The 26,694-nt window shown below is 38.7% G+C and overlaps 1 protein-coding gene across 3 annotated transcripts in view; it reads left to right on the top strand.

Moving 5' to 3' along the window:
• KCNK2 (potassium two pore domain channel subfamily K member 2) overlaps nt 1-26,694 on the top strand; it is a 148,538-nt gene that overhangs the window by 76,859 nt on the left and 44,985 nt on the right. For all 3 annotated transcript variants that reach the window (XM_054195404.1, XM_054195402.1, XM_054195405.1), the window contains one exon: nt 8,095-8,212. In XM_054195404.1, coding sequence (XP_054051379.1) covers nt 8,095-8,212 — 118 coding nt within the window. The remainder of the gene's footprint in view (nt 1-8,094; nt 8,213-26,694) is intronic.

The following is a 26,694-nucleotide window of genomic DNA, read 5'->3' as shown; positions in this document are numbered from 1 at the left end:
TCTTATGTGATTAATTTCTTGTCAAAATATTTTACTTTAAAATATGTGTTTTCTGTGGCTTAATTTTTGTATTTCAAGGTAGCTAGCTAGTTCAGTTGCACCTCCACCAGTGGCTGGTATTGTGTTGTTGTCATAGGCTTTTTTACAACTTGCATTGTAGCCCCAGGAAACTAATTTTGCGGCATCCTCAGGAATATGTTGTTTTATTTCAGCCAATAAGCTCCTTCAGCCATAGCCTCTCTGATTATGTAGCAAACTGTTAAAACAAAGAAGTGTAAATCCTTCTTTCTCTCCTGGAGATTAGAAGGCATTGGAGCTTGCTGTATCATTTTGGGAGATAATAAATCACAGAGATGCAAAGATCTTGTTCAAAGATCAGACAAATCTGAAATTTATTTAGACAAATTTAATATTTATTAGCTAAGCCTATTAAGCTCGAGTCAAATTTTATTCATTCTTTGAATCACAATACTTATGGACATTCTCAGTGCTGTGAGCTGTAGCTTACAGGTCCTCTAAGCAGGAACTTTTCAAGGGAGTTTGAATGTACCAGTTTAAACCCTAAATTTTCCTAGTCTCTCCCTTTTGCAATTCCTTTCAGCCTCTCCAAAAGGAAGCAGGAACCATCCCATGCCTGGATCCTAACCTGGAAGCAGGAGGTGTTTATGCTTTGTAAAACCTAAAGCCTTGAAAAGATTGATAGACCAGCAGAAAAGAAATTGATGCTGCAGCATAATAACCATTGCATGAGGTTTTTTGTGTACTGTCTGCATGTCAGGCATGAAGCTTGTGACAAATTGCAAATACCAGTAGCAGAGCTGCCTGTTGGTGTTTTCAAAGCGACATGAAATGAATGGCTTTCAAAGTAGTTAACACATGAAGCGCAGGAACTGTAGTTTGTGTTGCCACCTTCTGCATATGTCTGTCTTTAGTAAGGTGTCTGCCCATCAAAGCACTTAACTTGGAGTATACAGGTGGTCCTAACTAGTACACTAAGATCCTGTTTCTCTCTTCTGCTCGCTGAGTCTGTAAGTCTAGCTTTCACCCCAGTGTTCCCTTTCTGCTTCAGTTTTGTCAGATGCTATTGTCTCCTTCCACAGTGAAGCCCTCCAAATTCTACCTGTATCCCCAGATCAGAGGAATATTTCTTAAATAAAAGACCTCTGTGAAAGGCTTTCGATCATAACCTTACCCAGACCTGTCCTCCACCCAGATATCCACCTGCTGTGGTTGAGTCCGGGTGGGCTGCAGAAACCCCTGGGTTGTGTGCACTCCTCGCTTAGGGTTGTTTCGGTTCCTGCTGTCCTCCTACAGCCAGATCCCCTCTTCTGGCTCTGCACTTAGCTCCTGGAGGGAGGGAAATTATTTCCAAACTTTCTGTTGCCTTGGAGCGTTCCCTTCAGTGACAGGACAACTCCCTTTTCTGCAGTTATTTTCTACATGGCGGTTAAACCCAAAGGAATTCTTTTAAAGCGCACAGACTTTATCCTTCATGAGCATAAGAGCAATACAGATTTTGGGGAGAATAATAAATAAATTCTAACTTGTCACTTCTTTGTTCAAGCAGGTTGGTTTCTAACTGTTTTTGCAGCTTCGGTGTTGGGGCTTTTAAAGGATACATTTACATCAGATAAACAGTTTTATAGGGCCTAGAACCTAGCTGGCTTGAATGCATCTGAATGACAGCTTTTGTCTCAGAAAGGGTGGCAGATATGACTCATTAGTAAGTCAGTTTTGCTGAGCAGCTGTCTGCATAATTCTTCCAGTCTTTAATCACAAGAAGCAAAGCAAAGCCCTCTTCCCTGAACGTGTATGTATGTATGCACACACATAAAATTTATATACATAGTCTGTTTGTAACGTATGTGTAGAAATAGAAATGTATTTCAATATGTTTCTACATGTTTTTAGTTCAAGTAGATTGCGAACATAGGGTGAAAGGAGTTCTTGGATTCTTCAACATTGGGTACTAGTCTCCAGTGCAGATTACAGGCATATATTATACAAACTAAAAAGAAAAACATAGAATCAGAGAATTATAGTACAAACAGCATTACTATCTCATTCAAAAGCAAGGCTCAAAAGCACATGCTTTGGGAGGCTGGAGAGTAGTTTGCTAAGTGTTAAAAGCATCCTAGTGTGCCTCTGAACAAGGAACTAGGATTTCCATTCTTTCTAAACCAAAGCTGAAATAAAAACACAGGACTCATGCAGTAGCTGGGCCATATGAGATTTATCGTTATACTGGAGAGTGAAAGAATGCTCTTGTCGAATGGCAGCTGGACAGCAAAGGAAGAAATCCCGGCTGAGAAATGAGTTTCCAGAAACTTTTAGGGGTATCTGACTTTTTGACATTGCTTGTTAAATGACTGCCAGGAAGCACAAGCTAACTCCTGACAAGCTGGGTAACGAAAGACTGCGCGCTCTGTATTTTATCAGAAGCATAATTTAAGGTGCTTCTATTTTAATCTTTGGATAGAAAAGCTGAAAGTAATGAAGTGGTGTGCTACGTCATTTCATAAAAGTGAAGTGACTGGAAGATAGTACAAAAGCACATATTAAGAACCTGGTGTGGAACAAGGAGATGACTATTAGGGCAACTGGCTTGATGCAAACTCGTTTTTGCCCAATGCCTGTATGAGACAGTGGTGGGCTTCCAGAGGCTCACCTTCTCGGTTTATAACCTCTCGGTATTGCTTCTGCAGTTCTACAGACCCCTGCGTACTGAATGTAGCTCTACTGCCAACAGGCTGGCTTTTGTCAGTCATCTCCATCGGCTCCGTGCAGGGTCAGGGGACCAGGGGTTGAAATCCCTGACCTAGGAGAATTGTCTTCTGTTTTCACAAAATGACTGCACTGTTTGAAAGGCTGTTTTAGCTCTCGTTTTGACAGAAAAAAGTCACAAAATTCTGTGTCTTAATCTGCAAGGGTATCTCAGTGTGGCCTCTATGGACAGATATCTGTGTGAACACAGGGATGTGATAATACAAAACTGTGCGATGTATTTGCCAGAAGGTTTCTAAATTATATAGGAACTGAAAAGCTGACATTCAATTAAAATGAGATTTATATTGTCACTCTTCTTTTCCCAGTGTTCTGATTTCAAGCAAAAAAGTACAGCCTGAATGCAGTGCTTATGTGTCTGTGGAGCTCAGGTCCTGTTTGGGAAAGTAAGGCAGGTCACGCCTGGCCTGTCCACTCTGGGCTTAAGTGTCTCTGCCTCTTTCCCCTGATGCTCTACTAAAGCTTATTCACAAATACAGGTGTAACGCCAGGTAGTTTGGGTGTCGTACAAGTTAGGACTTGTACTCAGACACAACTCATGCCTATCCAAAGATACAATACAGAGCTAGCCTAAGAATCCACGTAACTTAAAAATTGGGAGTTAAGTTCCTAAAATTCTGAGATAAAATTTTATCTCAGTTCTTTTTGCTATCAAAAAAAGCCCACATTTTTATCATTATAAAGACAATTAAAGAAGAGCAAATGGTAAAAGCCCTGTTACTTTTACTGTAACTATATAACACTGTCCTTAAAATCATTCCACACAGAAGTCTTGATTGGGTGCCAAGTGCTGGGTGACTCCTCCTCTACTCAGTCCTCAGTCATCTCATACAGAATCATAGAATCTTCATGGTTAGAAAGGACCTTTGAGATCGAGTCCAACCACACAACCTACAATCTCTGCCACTAGAGCATGCCCTGAAGTGCCACATCTACACATTTCTTAAATACCTCCAGGGATGGTGACTCAACCACCTCCCTGGGCAGGCTGTTCCAGTGCCTGACCACTCTTTCAGGAAAGTAATTCTTCCTAATATCTAATCTAAACCTCCCCTGCCGCAGCTTCAGACCATTTCCTCTGGTGCTGTCATTATTCACCTGGGGGAAGAGGCCAACACCCACCTCTCTCCAACCTCCTTTCAGGTAGTTGTAGAGGGCAATGAGGTCTCCCCTCAGCCTCCTCTTCTCCAAGCTAAACATGCCCAGCTCCCTCAGCCTCTCCTCATATGACCTGGTCTCCAGACCCCTCACCAGCCTGGTAGCTCTCCTCTGGACACGCTCCAGCACTTCTAATAATATGACAACTAGTGGACAAATGCTCTGGAAGAAAAAGTAAGGCAAGCAAAATAATCTATGTAGATTAAGAATTTAAACTGTCCACTGCCATACTCTAATGCCGACTGGTTCTGTACCGCTGAAGTAAAACAGTTTTTAAAGTCAGAATTTACTTTGCATATGGAATAAAAATAAGAAAAACGAGAAAAATTGCCACTGAGGCAGTCAGTAAAGTTTAATACTGTTAAGTAATTTTTTAGAAGTCAAGAAATTTCCATGTTAAGATCACGCAAAGTGTTTACTTTGCTGCAACATATGATAAATGTAAAGATTATATAGAGTTTTCATGATTCTAACTGTTTCGAGATTCAAAATGCACAGAGTTAGTATTGCTATTGTGTACGTTAGGATAAGCCAAAAGGCTCAGGTGACAGGAAGAAGTTATGAAGGAAGGAAAGAATGACGTGCCAAACTTGTGACAAATGAAGTAGTTGTGTTCGCTCTAGTAGTAAGGCATCAGTCAAGAAAAAAGGCTGAAGACCAAGAATAAAGTGGCAGAGAAAATTGAATCTAAGAGCACTGACAATGAATAGCGTGCAGTTTGAACACTGAGGGTGAGATCCTGGCCCTTAGTGAAGTTAGTGGGGAGCAGCTGCATGAGCCGGGGTGTTTATTTTGGGCTAAGGAAGTGTTACTATCCAATATTCCAGGTAAGTTTGTGCAGTGGATGTAGTCGGAAAGAAGATGCTACCCTGAAATTATTGCCCTGAAATGTACATACGTTAGGAGTTATGTTATATATTATTTTCTTTTATAATTATGCTTGGGAATAGACTTAGATGGGGATGTGCTCATAGGCACTGACCAAACTAAGAAAAGATGCCCTCTGTTCCAAAGACCTGAAAATGCAGTTACCCCTCCCGAAAAACCTGCAGGCAATATTCAAAGACTGTGTGACATAGTGGTATTGATCTCAGTAAACCAGCAACCTTACCTTACTGTCATCCTTGGTAGTAAGGAAGGCTCTGACAGAAGACTCTGAAGCAGAGTCCCAAACATGGGAACAGTTCAGGACAAAGGGTAATAGTGTGTCTTTGGAAACTTAATAACCTAGTGATGAAGAAGGCATCATCTGGCTATTCATGACTAAAACTATGTTTAAAACAATCGATGAGGTAAATCAGTAAAGTTACAAGAAAGCCAATGAGAAATACTGGCAATAAAAATTACTTATATACAATATTTGACGGATTTATTTAAACAGGTAAATATATTATTTAATAAGAAAGAGTCTTTAATTAAAAAAAAAGAGGCAGCTGATGGGTCAATAAGATCATTAATTTCTTGAAGGAGACAAATAAGGAATTGCTATTCAAGTGTTTCTCATAACATAAGAACTTATAAAAATTACTTCGAAGCACATAAAAATCTCAAAAGGGAAATGCATTTTAAATGATCGACAAGTAAATTGCAGAACTTACTGCCACAGAATGACTTGGCTCCCAAAACACAAATGAGATCCAAAAGCAGTTAGATAAATTCAGGGCAAAATGACCCACCCAAACCAATCTGAACACCATGATGCAGATGCAGCCTCCCACTCAGAAGGCCCCTAAAAATGTGCTTAGTTGGAAGCTAGGAGGATATATGAAGAGAAAGCATCACTTAGCCTGCTTGCCCTGATTCTTTTCCTAATTAGCTGTTGGCTAAAATGAAGAGACATAATAATAGCGGCTAATTGTCTTTTGTAGCCATCTGTCATGTTTTGTTAGGTCTGACCCAACAGAGTAGTTTTCGGTTAAGCTGTATCTTTTTTCCTGGAAGTCTGTAGGTATGGCGTAGCGCAGTTAGGAAATGCGTATCTGTAATGGATCTTTGAGCAGTTTAGATTGGCACACCTAAATATAAAAGACGTTGAGGTAGTATGGCTTCAAAAATGCGTAGCGATGAGATGAAGCTCTGAAAATGTTTTACATCTGGATCTGTATAAAACTTGGTCTTGATAGGCTGCCTAAACAGGTGCGTTGCTCTGGGTACATTCATCCTGTACAATAAACTGTTACAAAACATGAATGGTCCCATAAATTAATACTGATCCAGTGCTTTGCCATATGATGTCCTCACTGGAGAGCGTGTTCCCATTTGCAGGTACAAGAACTTGTGATGAAAGTTCTTACTTAGTCCACTGAAATGAAACCCTGAAAACATATTCAGTAGGCTTTATAATGCCGCACACTGGGGTTTATAAGTCAAAGGAATATCTGTATTGTGTAAATTATAAAATCAATACAAGGGATGGTTTTCACCTGCTGCTTAGTTTGATGTGTCCCTTCCTACAGTAATGTAAACACCTGCCAGTGTCAGTGCTGCCGTACTTACTGTTGCCAAGTTGCACGTGATGTACAACCGTAAAAGAAGCTTTATTCTTCCAACCCAAAGGAAAATTAAATGCTCTTCCCCTTCGCTTTCCCCATCCTTTCTCCTTCCTCAGTGGGACTGAAAATTCCACATCGTTGAAGTGTGCCTTTCTGGTGTTTTAGTTGAAGGTATAGAAGTTGAAGGTATAGAAGATAAAACAGTGTAAAGTCTATGTAAAGATACCACCCCCAGGTGGCTTCTGTTGAAAACTCCGGGTGTTAAAAACGGCTTAGGTGTGGCAACAAGATCCCTGTGGCTGCAGAGATGCTGCTGTGGACTTTAAAGTGGCTACTTTGTGCATCTGAGCTTTGAAAATGGCAAACTGGAAAAGGTGGATTTATGTTGGGATCCCATCATGAAAAATTGATGGCCTGTTTAATCCAGCGTTAGTATTCTGTCATTTCTGTCCAGATCACCTAACTTCCACGGGCGCTGTTGAGAAACAAAAATGTTTTCATTTGCAAATTATCAGTCTGTTTCGGGATTGAAAAAATTATTGCTACTGCACAACACTGTTCCTCTGCAATAGACTGCCCACACAGAAAACCATTCTGCTCTGCCCTATTGCTGAATATCTTTATGTGCATAATCATTGTTGGACAACTCGCCGAGCACAAACTATTAGTTAGTTAAAATGTTCATTTCAGCTTTGCAGTATTGCTTCCTCTGTTCTTCTGTTAAACACCAATTATTATTATTATAAGCATCATGATTATGAAATAAGTCCTGTTTTAAAGTTTGAGAATGAAATGCTAACTTACAATCCTTAAAATATTCATTGCAAGTTTAAAAATACTTTTTCCTGATGTGTAGTATTTGACTCGAATACTGGTATGTATCTGCAGTGGAGATAGAACTAAGCAAGAATACTGTTTGTGATAAGAATTTACAGGAGGTGACACTGATGAAATAGGAAATGTTTCATATTTCTTGAGACTATGAAAATGTCACTGGTGGCAAGCTTGTTCATTTTAGCTGCTAGAACTGAATTTTTCAAGAACTACATTTATTAAGTATATAGTTGTATAAACTTAGAGATAAATGTTTGATACTTGACTGAATTTTTAAGTAATATAGTTAAGTTTTATAACTGTAAGTGTAATTGTTAATCTTTAATTGTTGAATTATCTGTTCTACAAAAGTATTTTAATTAATTGGCATTCATTTGATCCAAAACAATGCATGGACACGTTTTTTCTTGGAGTTTTAAAATGGCTGTGTTTTAAGAAGTACATTTGCTTGCCTCACTCAATAGAGGAATATTTGGGGAAATTCTCATTGTAAATCTTTGTCTATTGCATATTTTTCTTCACCAAATAGTTGCAACAGTAAAAATAATTGTGTTTGCCATCTAGCTAAGGTGATGCTGTTACTGATGTGGATTTTGCATTCTTCTTAATGGTCTGGAGTTTACAGCTCTGCTGCGTGCTGAAGTGCTTGGGTGTCTGCTGAAGATTAAATTGTAGCCTGACTGAATGATAAAACTCAAGCAGAGCAACACTGATCCTTTTCTGGTTTATTGATTGGATTAAATAAGTGATTTAATCAATTTACTGTGTAATGTATATTAATATTCTTGTTTCATGAATATTGACACAAATCTTTTTAAACTTGCAGCAAGTAGTGGCAGCAATAAATGCAGGAATCATACCTTTAGGAAACACATCTACTCAGATCAGTCACTGGGACTTGGGAAGTTCCTTCTTCTTTGCTGGCACTGTTATTACCACCATAGGTAGGACACAGCTTATTATTTTTTCATAGTAAATGAGCTGAAACTCGTCTGATTTCCAGTGTGTACATGTATTTGTTAATGGTAAATCTTCCAAATCTTTTGGTTTAAAGTAGAGAGTTGCTTTCTAGCTGCAGGGGCAGAAATTATAGCTGTCTGTAAGAATCCCTACTTGAGTAAATGATTCTTCTGTAGAAGAAAGATGTTCCTGTATATTTCTGTGAGGTGACTAGAAGAGGTTGTGGAAACATTTTCTGGGGGGAATTTGGTCAACTGTGTAATCACAAGTGTTAAATAGGGCATGATTTAAAGCACATGTGCATTAAACCTTGACTGAGATGTATGGAATTTCAAGTCTGTATAATCCCATTCTCTGCCGTTGTTTTCTCTAAATTGTGAAAAAGATGAGAACATGGTAAAGATTCAGTTCAGCTTAATTTAATCAGTTATGAGTGTTGTATCGATAGGCCGATTTACATTCGAAGGCTTACTTTGAGGCTTCTGTTGTGTTCGGAGAAGTCCAAAGCTGTAAGGTGATTTATCCATGCTCACAAGCCCAGGGAGTTTTCTGGATCCTTTTTGCATTTGAGAGCCACTGGCCCTCTGAGCAGGTGTGAACAGGAGCGGCGTTTCAGTTTCTCCCCTTTGACTACAGTATAGTACACATGGTGTATAGTTCAAAGCTCACAGAAGGGGCATCCACAAAGGTGGCTGGAAATTTGAAGAAGAAATCAAATGAGAAAAATGTAAGACCTACATTATTATGAAAGTAATGTATAAGAAATTTTAACGCTGTTACCATAATAATCTCTATGTAATATTTATATGCATATTGTGATGGAAGGGGATGTTCAAGTGTTGTACGTACCTTTGTTCTTTCTTTATGTGGAAGTGCATGAGTACTATATTTTTTGTATGTTTGACTATGTATACATGTCTATATACATATGTGTAAATATTATGTCTACGTGTAATATTTTTTCACATCTAGGGTAACTGAAACACAGGTTTAGTGAAAACAGAGTGAAACTTTTACCTCCCTGAGGTTAGTAACAAACTTAAAGATTTTATAGTAGTAGAGCCACAAGAGAATAAAAAAACAAGTATTGAAAAATGTAATTTTAACACATTATAACCAAGAAAAGCAAGAACCTGGAAAGGATAGCTTTATGATCAGTCTTATGTTATCCTCTTCTGGCAGCACAAAATTTTTTGTTGTAGGTAAGTATCCATGATCCTGTAGAAAGTGCTTAGTATTTGTTTCAGTTCCAAATAAGGATAAAAAATGAAGTATAAAAAGTGTTCGAGGAATTAAATGATTCAAAAATTATTTTAAAGCAGTGGAACATTTCGTTTCACTATTATTTTGTTTCTAAGTAAAACTAAGGCCTTTTTATTTAAAAATGTTTCCTGATTTAATTTATTGACCTGATTCAACTGAAACATGTGTGAGTCCTGCTTCTTAGAGGAGTGGGATCTGAAAAGGCATCCAGGCCACAGATCCACTGTCCCCAAGAGGCAAGATAACCCAATAGGAAATACATTTGAAAATTAATATTTCAGGTCATTTCTGCAAAGCAGCATCATTAGAATCAGGTCAGACTAGGCAACTGTAAATATTTGTTTCAGGTTTTATGATAGAAAACTGAGAAAATCTAGGGAAAAAAATCTTCAGTAAAATAGTTTGGCTTTGGAGTAACCGTTTTTCATCAGAGACCTTTTCTGATGGGAAACTCCCAGTCAGTTGCAGTTTTGAGCTTTGCTTCTTAGGACCCAAGGACAGCACGCTTACGTGAAAGCTGTAGTGTTGGTGGCATTGTCTTACTGCTATGAACCATCTTCCCTATGGTTCACAGGACTTGCAGTGTGACAGGAGGCAGAGAGCTGTCATGAAAAGCCCTTGGAATTGTGACTTTCTCGGGAAAATGTTGCCAAGTGTAAAAGTTGGGTGTGCTTTCCTTTATTTTTTATATTATTAAATGCCATCAAGTGATTTTCTGTTCAGAGCAGTATCTCTTCATATATGAGTAACCTTTTGAAAATGAAGGCATTCCTTCCAATTAGGGGGCATATGGCTATCATGTAACTTGGTATTTCAATTTCTCAAGAGACTAAAACGTGGTTTATGAGCATCTCCAGAGAGACTCCATAGGTTTCAGCCAAACACTACGGATATTGTCTATGGACAAAGACAGAACCGTATGAATTCGCAAAACAACTTTACAGAAATAATGTGTAAAAGTGATTTTATAAATATGAATAAAATTTATAAATATTCTGTCCTTTAGACTGTATACCTTAAGAAGTACTTGAATAGAAGAAGAGAGGATTACTAGCATTTAGAGAAAATGATAGCTTTCCAGTGTTGCAGCAGATTCTCTAGCTTTTCAAACCTCTTATTACTATAATTTTACCTTATCATTTATCCCATACTTTTCCTGGCGATATCTCAGAATCAAAGAAATTCAAATGGAACCACGATTTTATTTATGGGTAGTGTTTCCCAAACCTTTCTTTAATGACAGTAGCACTTGCATCCCACCAGTATTTGGTTCCTGGGGAGAGAGGCTAATAAATAAAGCCTTTGGCATTTCCCTAAGCAATAAGTTATTGTTTTACAGTTACTGTTATTATGGTATCACAGTAGCGATGAACATTTAAGTGAAAAATATTGACCGTGTATTTTGGTGGCTATTGGCAGCAGTCCAGAACAATCTGTAGTTTCTTACTCTTCTGGGTCTCCTGTAGGCTGCTGAAAAGCTCTGTGATGGGGACATGTAAATCTATTAAGCTTCAAAGCCAGCTAACAAAAGCAGAGGTAGCACTAGAGAAAGCATGGCTCGGTGTTTATTTAACAGGTTTTTTTAATGCTCTTATAATCCTTCATGTTACCAATTAATGTTACAGTGCATATTATAAAATTAATAAAGTCAGTTTTAACAGAACATATTCCATCATACTGCTACTAGGTCTTTCCTAAGAAGTGGATTTAATTGAGAGGTCAGGGTCAAACAATTTCACAAGACTTTATCTAGAAAAGATCCTTTGTAGCTTTTTTTTCCATGTCTGAGCGGGTTGGTTTTGACCTTGCGTTTACTGCTGTGCAACAGCATAAAACTCGTTTCAGGAATGGACCTCACTGGTTATAGGTTTGGCTTGCTTAGGTAGGCGTTCTCGCTTGTGGATATGTTTCTAGCACAAATACGCCTCATCTCAACAAAGAAATGTGAAACTACGTGATTACTCTGTGCCTTTGGAGAAGTTTCAGAGAGTCCCTAAGAGGGAAAGGGGTAACAGGGAAATGGGAATGCAAAAATTGGCTATGAAAAATATTGTTGCATTGTTCCGTGGGATAATGTGCATGCTGCAAAGCACAAAAGATACTCTATTTTTCTACCTGAAAATGTCATTATCCAGTCAGTCCTGTTCCAAGACCAGATGTCCAAAGAAAAGGAAGAAGAGAGTTGACAAGAAAAGCAAGAAAAAATGGTAACTCAATCATAGAGCTGGAGATAGTGCTGAGGAAGAGGGGAAAGTAATCTTCATGTCACCTCTTTTCATTTTGAGAGCCCATTGTTGGCGCTGTACATGTTTTTTTATCCTCTAGATCATTTCCTTCAATAGGTAGCTTAACTCAGAAATGGGCATACAGACACAACCTGTGCACACCCTGCTTCCCCCCAAACAACTTACATTTTAGGGCTCGAGGAAGTTTTACATTGGCAGCAGGGTAGGAAAGGAGACCTCTCTTGCTGCAGGCTTGAGACCTGTGTCTAGAAAAATGAAAAAACAGAGTAGACATGCCAAGGCCTTGAGCTTAGCAGTTGTTTTACCAAATGACTGCTGTCTCAGCACATGAAAAATGTAGTGTCAGAAACCATAATATCAGAAACCGTGTCATGAAAACCTCTACTAGACTCCTATGGATCTTCAGCTATAATAGCTGTTATTATTTCTGCTGTTATTCCAGCCAGTCTGTAATGACTTTTTCAATCACTGCAAGTAGATATGTAGTGGAAGGGGCACTTGTTCAGACTCCTGGAAGACGGAGTATCTTGAATAGCAGTTGCGCAGATGTCGGGAGTGCCAGCAACCCCACTGGTAGCTGGTTTGCCAGAGTGCATCCTTTCAGACAGAATCGTGTCTACATGGGGGTGAGCTCACTGCACTCCGTTAATACCTTAGCACTTGAGGATACTTTGCAGCCGTATTGATGTCCAATAATTGCTAATAACTGTGTCTACAAATCAAAAATGGAAGAGCACATAACTTCTTTTTGTACTTTTACACTTTTTTCACCAGCCTTTGATTTTTGAACCCAAACTTCTTATATGCACTGGAAACTGAACCTCTTGAGAAGTTCACTCGTGACTTTAACTTAGTCTTTAACATAGCTTCATGCATCTAGCTATATTAATACAGTTATGTTTTTTGTGTCCAAAAGCTTAGCAACCGTTACTAAAGTGTGCAAAGGAATGTGAGTCTTTTTTAAAAAAAGACACAAATTGTAAATATTTATGTTTTAGGGAACAGTTGTGAATAGCAAGCAGCTAAGACTCTGAAAAAAGACTAATATTTTTGACTAGAAATCTGAACTTGATTTGTCACTTTTAGAGTTGCAATTAGTTATGTAGCTTCAAATGCAGTTTCACTGTAAGGAATACTTTATGCTGTTTTTCCACTGCCTGGACACAAGCTTTCCTTGTGAAGGCAGGGTATTTTAAGAAGTCTTAATACATTGCTTATTGATTTAAAAGAATAATAAAATCCTGCTGCTAAATCTGTCCCTTCTGGCACCATTTCACTGCATTTTTGAAACATAAAGTAACAGAATAATGTGTTGATAAGTAAAATATACAAAATATGTTTGATGTTACAAAAAGACAAATATTTTTTATAATCAAATGTGTTACCTATCATGGCAGATAATCATAAAGACAAAAAATTGCAAACGATGTTGAAAAACGTGTTCAGAAAAGAGAGAAGCATAATGTATTTATGTTAGAGCCGTTTTCATTTTGTTTTTGTTTGTTCCACCAAAGAAGAAACATCTATCAAGGATGAGCATAAAAATTAAATTTGAAAAGATTGCTCCAATTTGCTTATCGCAATACAAAGGCTGTGATTTCTGTTTCTGTATTTGCTGGGATTTCTGTTTGTGTATTTGAAAGGGAAGAAAAAAGAGCGTCGAGTGCAAGTGTTGAGGTGATTGAGGAGGGGGCTGGTGAAAAGCCCCTAAACGTAAAAAATATAAAATGCATTTTCCTGAAAAATACTATGATGTGATTTTTCTCCATCATATCAGTATTCAAATCTGCATTTAGGACTGTGGCTTAAGTGAACTTGACTACGTGGTGGACATTGCAGTATACAGCTTCTGAGGATCTGTTTCTTTGAAGGCTCCTCAACTCAAAATAATCTTCTTTGGATCCTTTTCCAAAGCAACAGGTAAAATTTCATGAAGGCAGGGTCAGGATGCATATATCCAGATTTCATACAGCTTCTAGCAGGGGTACGTGTGTGGCAAGGCTGAGTATAACCAGTCGGTAAGCCCAGCTGCAGAGCAATGCAGAAAAAAAGTCGTTAAGATTTATGGTCTGTGAAAATGTGGTAGTGAGAGACACGCTAAAGAGGTCACTGGGGAATGAGGTGGAAATGCTCCTTCCATCTCTTACTCTGCAGAGGACTCCACCGAAAACTCCTGCTGTCTTACCGTGATTTTATATTGAATCAAAGTGTGTTAAATATGTATATCTCACCTGATAAAATGTCAACAGAAAAAGAACTAGTTTGTTTAAAAAAAATCCCCCTGAGATCTCTTCAGAATTCAGTCTTTCCTCTAGGTTAGTATTGTGCTTCCTTCCCATCCCCATGCTGCTGTTCTTAATAGATGGTGTTAAAACTAAAATAGCTTTTTAGTCTCTATTTGTTCCATTCTAATTTTTCTCCTTTGCTTCTTTTGTTGCTCCTGCAAAAAAATGTCTGAATTTGACCCAGTTATTGGCTGTTGACAGATAGTGGTTCCCTCGTGCTCTGGGGAGACCTGTTAGGATTTGGCAATAAAATTCTCCAAATATTTCATCTGAACAGAGCATACTCTCTCCCAGGACAGCAGCGACTAAACAAGATTTCCTTTGTAACTGTTCCTGCCAGGAACAGTGCGGAGGGAGCGTATTACCACTGTGCCCTCAATTTTCTCCTGCATTTGTTCAGGCAGCAAGAAACAGGGCTTATCTGACGTGAATGCTAAGGAAATAACACTTGGACTGTACAAGGTTCAGAGGTAATAATTAGGATAAGACTGCTGGGAGCTAGGGAACCTGGAACAGTTGTGGAGGAGGGACCATGGTGAAGAGCTGAAAGGAAATTGTATTAGGTGAAGAGCTCAGAGGCATCGAGGGCTTGTATATCAGAAAAATTAAATTGAATGAGTAAATCAGAGGAAAGAAATTGAGCCTCACTGACCAAAACAACCGAAACTAAGAGGAGGGGAGGACCACTTTTTTACCTGTGCATGCCAGAATACTCAGCAATGCTAAGCGTAGCTCTGAAATTGAAGAAATGCAAGTTTACGGGATGATACACAGCTTTAATTACACAGAGAAGTGCTATTTTTTCTATCAGCCCCTTTTTGATACAGAGGTATCTGACATGCAGGTATATGGTAAATTGCAAGCACTTGCGTGTTCTGTGGCGCATATTCGTAACAGAAAGAATCTGATATCTGGTGATATTGTTACTTTAAATTATTAGTTATATCAGAAAAGCTTAGGGTGCTGTAGCCTCTTAGTAGTGTGAGTGTATGAGGGAATTTTTGTTGACCAGGTAAGTTCTGAATTCTGGACAAGAACTTTGGCAATGGATGGTATAAGGGGATGCTGTCTCTTTAGAGAAGGTGGTGGCACTAATGACATTTCACATCACTTTTCATATCTTTTTTGCACTGATCTTTTTTACACATTTTTACACATTTTTGGTCTTTTAATCTTGATTCAGGGCACTGCCAGCTACTTACGTTTCTTGTAACATGGAGTTTCCGACTATGTTTATAATCTGGAATAATTTTTCCGACCACCTGGAATGTTTTTCAACGTTGGTGAAAACATCGGGTTTGTCAAAATAGCCTTTTTAATTTCGTCGATAAGCTTCCTTCTAGGCAGCACTGATGGTTTTGTTTTGGTGTGGTATCTGTTTGTTGTTGGACCTTGCAAAGCAAGGGGGAAGATGTACCATTTTGCAGTTTGATGTGCTTGCACATTCTGACCTTTTAATCTTCCTTCCCCTCAAAACCAGCAAAAAGTTGTGTTGGGGCAAACCGCCAGGTATGCAGCTTTCCATCGCTCTTTTGTACCTTCTGTAATTTCCTAAACAACAGACTACAATTAACGCAGTTTTGCTGAGGTCTTGCTGTGGAGCGAAAATGACAATTCGTCAGTTGTGACACAGTCCCCAATTTATACTGCAAATGAACACTGAAATTTTCACAGCTTACTCTGTTAATGCTAGTGTGCTAATGGAACTGGATTTTGTTTTCTCTCTTAGGATCTCTTATCACGGGCTGATCAGTATAGGGTTCCTCAGCCTGCCAATCATGTCCATTTTAATTTCCAGGTTACAAAAGCTCGTTGTTATCAATAAAGGAAAGGCTGCCAGGAAGAATTGCTGAATATAGTTACATTGTTTGCAGAATGCTAGGATGAATGAAATTATTTCCTGCTTCCTTTTTTGTTTATTTTCATAATTGCATCAGGAGTGGTGCAACCAACCATGAGAACCTCAAATCCCATAAGCAAACAAAAGCAGAGGACTTTGGAAAATGCAGGAAAAAATGAATGTTTTGTGCTTTGTTTCTACTAAACAAGAAGTAACAAAATCGGAGTCACTTAGTGTGCAGGGTTTAAAGGTCGAAAGAAAAGCACCTGTGTATATATCCCATCAGGACGATCTGTTGGTAAGTTCCCCTTTGACCATTTAAAGCTGTTTACCATTATGTGCTGCTTTATTCACAGCTGTTTGCACTTACTGTTTAGCTGAGCTGCTAAACAGGACCAGCTTTTAAAAAGGGGATGGCAGCCATAATCAATGCCAGATTTTTTTTTATTTTTTTTTTTTTAATTTTTTTATACTAGTTACTGTAACCTCCTTTGAAAGTGAAGCTGACCATCTCGGCTTGAATTCATACCTGCTGGTCACTTTAGAAAGTAAGGCACTTTTTAGATGCCTTTGGCACAAGTTCTGGATTCTAAAGACTTGAAGATCCGTTCTGGAGCAGTTTGTTAAATCTGGTCAGATAGCATGTTGCTTTATACCAGGTGAGAACGTGCCTAATAGAAGTCCTGCTCAGTTTGCCTATCACATTGACCTGAATGTAGGATGAGGTGGTTTTTCTTCCTGCCAACTAAGATCTGAAGATCTTAGGCTTGTGTTGTGTTGAGGCTTTGCTCAATGTACACATCCGCTTGTACATCTGCTCACGAGTCCCAGGAATGCCCCTTGGCATCTCTGGCTGGTTGGAGCAGGGCAGGGGCTAGTGCTCACGGAGGATAGCTGGGCCTCAATATTCCAGTCGTGTACTGAATTGGAGATCTAGGATCTGATGAAGAAAAGGCTCAGGTGGCCAGGACAGACTCTTTGCGACCAATTCACTCGAATATTTGTATGTAAACTGGGCTGTATCATCCCTGACAGCTGGAATTAAAAACCTCATGGGTTCTATTTCCATGATATCTGAAAGATAACTACTCCCACCCCCACCCACCCCCTTCTGAGAATAAAGAAATGGAGTTATGCTGATAGCCTAGAAAGGCTTAAAATTTTCTTGAAGTGAACTGCCAGTACTATAAAATTTGATGTTGTGCCACCAGCATTATAGAGTAAAATAGCATTAAAGTATCACTACAGCGCATGAGAATATCCATTAGCATTTTATAGAAGTGTTTCTTTTTTATACACTGAGAGCTCTCTATATTTTATAGATCTGTCATTATTGCCAGCAGCTTGGTTCCATTAAAAAAACTGAAAAACCAAAAGAGAATCTGGGTAGAAATACAGGCAAAGGGGAAATTAACAAAATCCATTAACTTTTTTCAGCGAGTTTTTTGCTGTATTGAATCCTCTGGTGCTTTGGAAAATCTCACCCTCTGGTCTCATCCATTTTGAAAGAGCTGCATCAGTTGGTATGACTGCAAGTAAAGTTCTAGCTCACATCTCAGTGTGGGTTAGAAATCCGTATTTTTCAGGAGTACAAGTTTATTTCTACAGTAACATGCATATAGAACGCATATGCAGTGCTTAAGGTGAAGAGGATAAAAAGTGACAAAAGCTGATTTGACCTACTAACGCAAGTGTAATCGTTGAGTACAAAAGTTATATTCTGATGACTTCAGTTTTTCATTTGGGAGGAGCAGACATTTACAAAAGATGCTTGTTACTTGCAAGTCAATAGTAAGACAGGTGGTAAAAAGGAGTCACGGGATGCAGACTTTAGTTGGCAGTGAAGAAAAGCCCTGTGTGTGCATTATCAACCCTTTTCTTGTCACACTGGGTTTCACCAATGAATAGCTAGATGTTTTCCCAGGTGTGGAAAAAAAAAAGGGGTGTAAGCTAAAGGAAGGACAATTGTCTGCTACATACTAGCTGAAAGCGAATAAATATGTGTGGTAGTACAACTATTAGCCTGGAAAACATATAATGAGTTCCTCTGTATCTCAAGGTGTTCTTATATTGGGTACTAATGGTTATAATTTTAGTCTGGACTTGTGCAGCAGGATCAGGAAGAATAATAACTTTTTCCTTCTAGTTTAAATTAATTTCTGAAAGTCATCCTATTCTAGCTAAGGTAGTCTTGGATTGTTATTTATTTATTTATTTATTAAGAGAAGGGTTAGAAATATTCTTTGATTAGCATCTAAGTTTTTGGCTTTTTGGTTCTGTAGGGACAAATCTGCAAACAGTTTAACTGTGCGGCTTCATGTGCTTTTGTCCCTTTTCTGTGCTTGTATGGGATTCTGATGTATTTTGCAGGACCAGTAACTGGGGCCTAGAGAGATCCAAGCATAATTAAAGAAAAAATATTACTTCATATGGACATCTTTACTATGGATGTTTCATAGCAAAGATAACTGTAAATTGAAGCCTCACTTGGTGGACAGAAATTTGATGGCAATCACAGTCCCAGTTGGCTTCCCGTACCTGCAGGGATCCTTCCTCAAGACCAGTTGTCCACCTGAAATCAGTCATTCAGTATGCTCAGATACTGTGGGTATGGAAATCTTAATTTAATATTTAGATGAATAGGCGGAAAGTATCAAGCAGTCTGAGTAAGAAAAATAATTCCAACTTGAGAATTCAAATACTTTACAAAATCCATCGAGGCAAAGGTGCCTTTTTTTTAACGCTTTGAATGTAACTACGTTTTTTCCATTCCATATAATTTGTTATTCTTTTCTATAAAACATATGTTTAAGCTTTGGTATCCAGAGTTAAGACTCTATCAGGTTAAGGATGACATTATTTGAAAGTGTTCGTGGTGTTTCTCATCTGCCAGAATGTCATGAGGATGCTTGAAATTGTAACCAAATGGAAGAATTCGGTGCATCACTCTTGTTACCTCTCTTGTTTTGGATAGCCAGACTCTGACTGTCACTTTTAAATAATTCCTTCCTTGCTTTCATCACCTCTTGCTGTATAGATTTTTCATCTCACTTCCTTTCTTCGGCATAGAATCTGAATTAAATGCTTCTCAAGAATGGATTGATGAGGCTTGCTACTTGTGGGGCTAACAAATAAACTCTTTTCTGTCACTGGGGTGAGTTGTACAACTTATTTTAGTTCAGAAAAATACTCTTTTTGGTAAAGATAAATACTTGAAGGATCAGATTGCTTTTATTATGTGTTAGCATTTTGTTAACCTCTGAAAACTTTCACCATCTGAGAGAGACTGCATAGGAAGGAAATTCCCTCCTCTTGTCTACAGTTGTTGTTTCTTTGTGTCCAAATTCAGAATATGGCTTTTCTAGCTCTTCAACCCCCAGGATTGGCCGTAGTGAGGATTATTTGTTCACCTGTAATTTGCATGGATGACCTTGGTTCACAGATCTTCGAGGCTTTTTGCTGTGTGATGCATCACAGCAAACAAATAATTGTGGAACCAGCATGGTGCTTGCCATCCACTGTTCAGATCTCTCTCCTGTTGTGTTGTTTTGTCAGTCTTGTTTATTTAGATCACACACCTTTTGAATTGTGTGTTTTGGGTCATAATGGTAACAACACAATCAAGTTCAAGATCTCTACAACTACCTGAAAGGATGTTGTAGTGAGGTGGGGGTCGGTCTCTTCTCCCAAGTAACAGGTGGTAGGACAAGAGGAAATGGACTCAAGTTTCACCGGGGGAGGTTTAGGATGGATATTAGGAAAAATTTTTTCACCAAAAGTGTTGTCAAGCATCGGAACAGGCTGCCCAGGGCAGTGGTTGAGTCACGATCCCTGGAGGTAGTGATGGACCTGTTGATATTAAGGGTCTTTTCCAACCTAAATGATATCCCAAGTACCTATATTGCTCGGTTTAACTGATAATGTGTTAGGGAGATATCTTACACTATGCAGTTAAAATTGCTATTTTTTATTTCCTAGCTCTGCATTGAAAAAAACCTCCTGCATCAGAGTTCTCTCAGATTGAGGATCTGTACTACTTCTAGTTTACGTTATCTAATTTTATGTGATATTTGAATACTATTTAAAAAAAATAAAACAACACAAAAGACTAACTTAAAAAGACTGAAACATTTTTTCAATGTAGTAGTGTATCTTTTACTCTATAATCTTTTCATTAAATAAGATAAAGTAATGTCAGAGGCTATTAGAGTAGGTAACATTCTCTATAGGAAATCGGTAATTTTAATGGCTTAAAAAGGTCTTTGATTATATATTGTTGGCACCCACTCTAAAGTCATGTTGGCAGTGTGAATGTAGTCTTAGATTTAGACATAAATATACTGAAACACATTTGATGTCACCAAATGCTTTTAGAAATCTGCCAGTAACATTGCTGGGTTAAACCTTTTCTCTTCAAGCAGACCCAGAGGTATCATTTCATGCCTTTATTGTACTGCAGTTTGATAAACTTCACTCTGATGAGAAGAGCAAAAAAACAGCTTGCGGGCCTGATAAACAACCATGGTTGCTGCTTGGAGAAATGGGTGCAGGAAAATACATTTGCTAGAGTTCAGGAAGTGTTAGGGCACCGACAGCCATGGCGGTGCTCCTGGTGAAGGCAAAGAACCCTTTGCTCTCTGGCTTTCTCTATTCTTTCCCTGATATAAGAACGGATGGTGGATGGGAAAGGAGATATATTACAGGTTGTAAACCTTGCTCCACATTTTGGACAGTGTAATTGGAAAGTGCAATTCAACAGCCTCAGAAGGGAGAACTTCTCTGACCATACGTCTGTCTACTGTCTGGTTAAGAACTGGCCAGAGAAAATGTCCGTGTCAGAACAAAAATCCATTATCTGATTCACATCTGGTTCCATTACAGATCATCAAGACTTAGAAATTTTTAATTTTTTTCTGTGTCTCGTTACGGGATTTATTGAGCTTCTGCTGAGTCCTGAAGTGGTATTTTCTTAGGCTACATAAAAATGTAATTTAGGTTTGCATTTGGCTGAAATTCCTTATTTTGCTGTGAGAACATTTGTGGATCATCTGTGTGGAGAGGCTTCTATAAATTTGTAATGACTTGTGACAGACTATTATTAATATATTTTTCATCCTAGTAAATAGCTTTTAAATTTATACTTGCAAGCATTGAATGCTCGTCTGAACTTTTGAGTGCTAGTTAGTCATTGCCGTTGAATTGTTCAAAATTTTCAGATCTATAAACAAATATGAAATACGAATTTGATTGTTCAACTAAACTGCTAGTCCCTTTCGTCCACTATAGGTCAGTGAAGATTTGAAGGAGTCATTAGTCTGTACTCTTCGCTCTGTTTTTATCTTGCAATCTTCAAGCTATGCTTTTCTTGTGATTAGGTAAAAGCAGCGGTAACCAGTGTGGTTCTGCAGCAATAATTAGAGAAGAAATGAGTCAGTGCCATCAGAAATGTACACGCATTATGACTGAGCAATTGCTACTAGTAGAATATTAATGTGAAAATAGTGTTCGATAAGAGTGAAGATACTGAAATGCAATAATTAGATATTTAATTGCTAGATGTCTTGTAAATATATAGATTCATAGGTGCCTCTGAAGCTGCAGTATTACTAATAGAGTGGTTTTGGTAGATCTGGCAGAAAAAGGAAAACAAAATTGTATCCTTCTACTAAGCCAGTTGACTTTGGGTTAGAGTACAGGGTAAGACAGCAAAATGTCCTTCTTTCTTTTTATTTTCACTGACTTATTTGCAGGAGAGACAAATGTTTTCATGGAATGCTTCACTGGTGGGGTGAGAAACCTGAATTGCATCTCCACGCGTACAGTGTCAATTTGTCTGGTATGAAGGAACATGAGCGTGTTGCAAAGACCGAGGCTTATGCTCCATTTTAAAGGGTGGAGTTGCAGGAACTGCAGATAGTGGATACCTAGTCTTGGAGGTTTGTGTGTTGGCTTATAACAGAAATGATCATTTGATATCTTAAGTTCAGCTTTTTTGTTTCATTGAAATAGTGATGCATCGAGAAGTTCTTTCAAGCACAATAGGAAGGGTGTGTTATGTTATGCCATGTTCTGTCTCCCTTTGAAGTAATCAGCCCTGGCAATTGCCCCCAGTGGTAATTAGCTTGATGATAGCACAGTATGGCAAATATTTGATCCTGTACGCTAGGGAGATTTACAGAGTTAAATACCCTCGGTGATCAATAACAACTTCAGGGAAAGAGAGAGACAGGAAAGAAATTTGAATTTATTTTTACAATTCCCAATTAAATTTTAAATTATTTTTACAATTAAATTTTAAATTATCTTTAAAATTAAAATAATTCTCAGATGAATCTAGTGAAGGCAATTCATAAACCTGGGAATGGTTATATGAAGGAGTAGATGGTAGTAGGGTATGATAAGTATTTCTTGGTGATCTATTAAGGGTTAGGAAGAATGCGCTTTGTCGGGATTTCTTCTGTTTTGAGCAAGTCTTACTACATAGCAATAGAACCACAGCATTTTTTGATGAAGAAAAATGACTATACATCACTAGAATTCAATAATGGGTGACTACTACTGTGTAAGAATCGGTATGATTTCTAGGAAAAGGCACCATCTTTTACTAGAGCCGCTCAAAACAGCTGGAAGAACAGATAAGCTTTTTGGGCATAGCTGAGGAAAGCCTCATTTAGCCAAAATACTGTTGTTTTTCTAATTGTATGAGATACTCTACTCAAGGATATTTAGCTTTTCTATCATTTTACCTCACTTACGTTCTTCTACCATCCTGATTATAAAAGAACTATTATGAGGCCTCTCTATGAAATATTTGAACCATCTTGCAGACACTGAGACTCATGTCTTCACTCTCATATTAAACATTTTAAAAGGTTTATTTATTCTCACTTAATTTTTAAAATGAGATTCCCATAATGGTATGTTGCTGGATCATCATAAAATATCAAGTACAGTGGAAGTGTAAAGATCCATCTGTGCTACTCTTCCCCGCCCCCCTATCCCACCCCTCCCATGTTTTATGTTTGATATTTAAAGCACCTCAGCCTTACTTGTTGTACAATGTTTCTCTCACTGGTAACTTACTGGGACTAATTAGAAATAATAATTCTTTCCATAATATGCTGAAAATAAGAGATCAGGTTTAGAGTAAAGGAATTTAGAGATATGATTCATAAAGGTAATGAAGCAGTCACAATTATTTGTCAATCAAGAAAATAATGTGTATTATGTTGGCTTCCGCATCAGAGACATCCCTTCTCCAGGTTCTGGCTGGCTGAACAAGTCCTGTCCTGTGCTCTGCAGCCATGACAGGGCAATAGAGGTGGGCATCAAAGAAAGAAACATGAGGACTTTCCCCTAGAACTAGCAATAAAACAGAGATTGATGGTAAAATGGGACCCATATTCAGCTCTCATTAGCATCAAGAATTTTTATATTTGACGTTGAGAGAAACCAACCCATCGTGTCTGCGTGGGTAGCTTTACACCGTGGTGCTTTGTGAACCCTGTTTGACAGATGTGTGAATGCATGTGCATATATATGAATATATAATGTTATCCATCATGAATGTAGCCTGCCTGTCTTGGGCATGTGTGAGTTCCCTGCCAGCCAGGATGCATGCAACAGCGAGCAGTATGCTTTTGCTGAGGATACATGCTGTGATGTGTTTCAGAAGGGCAATAAGTATATCGTGGCAGCTTGCCACTGGCTGGCCATGCGCTACTGCAGTTCTAAGATGATTCATGAGCTGGATGTAAAGATAGAACTACTTCATTCTCATCCCCATCCAGAAACTTCAGGATTTTTCAAAAGATAAATTTTTGTGATCTACTTCAAGTGCCTGCCCTAATGATAGGATAGAGGAATGAAGTATTGAAAGCGGTTGGAAGATGTGAAAGATTACCAGATGCTTATTAAAACAGCATGTTGCTAAGTAGTCACGCAGAGGCAGGATGGAAACTTCAACTGCAGTCCTCTGTGAAAATGCTCCCACAGAGATCTGCTTATTAACTAACACCAAAAAAATCATAGCAGGAGAAGCTGAAAAGGCAGCTGGGATGGTGAATGCTTTCTTGATGGGGGACACTTGGACAAAGAATAGTGCAAAGTGTGTTCTGGCTCTGGGGATGTTATGCCTCTCCCTGGTATATGGCCTTTGGAGAAACTAAAGAGGAGAAACCTACCGTAAGCATCAAAGCTGGGATGTTGTCTGGAAGCCCAAGTAGGCATTCTTCAGCCTGTGCTGGCTGCTTTCTCCAGCACTCTCTCCTTCTCTCCCTATCTTTTTCTAACATCCTTTTCATCCCAGGTTCTTCTACACTACCCACCTTTCTTGTCTCCTCACCTGGAAGGATAACCACAGAACTAACAGAACACCTCACCAGGGAAGACTGCAGCCTGCATCTGAATGAGGAAGGGGTTTTGAGACAGCAAGCGGCACCATTTAGAGCTGCTTCTTTTTATCACAAAGCAATTAAAAAACTTAGTTTTTGGGCTAGTCCAGTTGTGAGCCCCTAGTAATAAACCTGTCACATAATATATTGCATATGGCACCCTCATTAACACTATTGCTAAATAATAAATCACGAAGTTTCTAGGGAAATTAAAATCTGAAGATTCCAGATACAAAAGCAGATTTGATAGCATTTGAGAGTATTGGTGCATACAGCTAGAAGATCTACACATGAGTCAGATGGAATCATATCCAGTCATGAAAACTTAAAAATACTGCACGTGTGACATGTGGAGTAGTAAAAATGCTGGGTCCTGAGCCTACAAACACCTGTGCACATGCTTGACTTGAGGAGCACGAGGAGGTTCTCTGTGGGTCAGGACCTTGGAGAACTTTTGTGGAAAAGGGATGATTTGGAGGCTAGAAGACAGGACGTGCCTAGTGTTACAGCTGGGTTCAGTATTTGTGAGTTCAGTGATGTCTAGCCCCAGAATTTTCCACTCTTCTGTTTTCCATCTGTGGTAGAGACATATGCTTCTGAAGTTTTCTGTAGTCATGACATTTTGTGCTTCCTGTGAGTCACTCTTTGGTAATATTAATACAAATGAATTTAAATACACTGCAAAAAATAGTATTAAAAATTTTTCCTCCAGTCTGGGGAATAATACTGGGGTCCAGTATAAAGGTAGTTTTACTGAAACTACCTTTAGGTTACTTGGCTATATATTCTTTAATATTTCTTAAAATCAATGCTAGTTAAAATCTTTCTTGTTTTCTCTCTCTTACACATTAGAGTCTGCTGAGTTTATTTTGATACTACTAAAGTCCTCTCTGCCAATCCTTGTCCTTCCATATACATATCAAAATTCTGTTTTTCATAGAAACTGTATGTTTCTATGGACTCACTGGCTTTCAGTCTCCTTAAGGCATGTAAATTTTGCAGTCAGTTATCGTGTACCTCACCGGTGCCTCAGTTGCTAGCCACGCTTACTGTAGTTCGGACACTTTCCACTGAAGTCCCAGTCAAAAGTGGTGACTTATTGTGCAGATGCTGAGTTCAGACCTTTGTGCTGCTTTGAGTGCTGTGTCCCAGTTGACAATGCAGAAGGGTTGCAAGTCCAGCCTAGTAAGGTAGTTTTGCACTGAGAGGTTTTGGAGTTTTTTCTCTTACCTTTTCTAACAGTGGAGCAATTTAGTTCATGGTAGCTGTGTTGTAGGGCAGCCGCACGTGTTCCCATAGCTTCCCTCAGCTTGTTCAGAGCTAATCGGGGTTAAAGTAACTCAACTGGAACAGCGAAAGACCTCCAGAAGGGTATGTCTTGTTGTGTATAAGAATATGAGAATTTTTTGGTATTTGGCAACAATACCATGGCTCAGCCATGTGGTAGGAAGAATAGTACAACAAAATCTGTATACAATAAACTTCTTTATTCTCTAACTGCACAAGTAATGTATGTTTAAAGGTACGAATATATGTTTACACATACTTATTTGCATTAAGGTCTTTTAAATATATATGTGTTGGCATTTCTACAAGCAGTATATGGCTTTACCTTTTAATTGTCATTTATTGTTCCCACCTTGAAGAGGAGAGAGGCTGACCAGCTGTGAGAAATCAGATCTCGTCTATAAATTGTGTACCTAAGATCTCCTTCTAGGTGGTGTTTTTAGTGTCAATTCACATGTAGCTGATATACCTTGGTAATTGCTGTATAATGTCCATTGAATGTATTTGTCTCTGGGATAAAAGATACGAATAATCCCCTCAACCAGTATATAAGTAGACACTGATTTAAAACCTCTGGTGTCTGCAGTTCCCATGTGAACTGGGGTTACAAATTGTTTCCCAGCCAAATGGCTGCACGAAGGCTGTGTGACCCAGTAGCTTGTGGTGTTGGTGTGATGACAACTTTGGTCCTCTCCTCTTTGCCCTGATACTTCCCTGCCTGGTGGGAGGGGGTCTGCGGCACTTTGTGGGCCGTGTTTTTCTTCTTTGTGAAGCTCTTGCCTGACAGGTAAGCTTGACTGTCTGGGGAGACTTTTGGTTTGAGTGATAGCAGGAGTGATCTTGGATGCATATTACCAGTCCCTTTGAGAATAGCGCGGTTTTATGTAACATCTCTAAGGGATTTCTCAGGAATTTTTTGAGCCTTGAGCAGGGCTCTAGCTTATGCAGGTCTAATCTCTAGTAGAAAAACTAAATATATCCAGCTTTTATAAGATACTGTCCTAGGAACTTTGCAGAGGATTGGTACTGAAGTCAGAGTCTCTGGCTGAGCGCTGGATCCTGAGCTCATTTCTGGTCAGTGAGTTTTTAATGGAGCTAAATTCTGTGGGGCACGAGAGTTTGTCAACCTTCTCTGAAGGGGGTGTTGTGAAA

Source organism: Rissa tridactyla, chromosome 3, assembly GCF_028500815.1.
Source record: "Rissa tridactyla isolate bRisTri1 chromosome 3, bRisTri1.patW.cur.20221130, whole genome shotgun sequence".
NCBI lineage: Eukaryota > Metazoa > Chordata > Aves > Charadriiformes > Laridae > Rissa > Rissa tridactyla.
The sequence above is the reverse complement of the archived record's forward strand: the minus strand, read 5'-3'. Positions and strand labels throughout refer to the sequence as shown.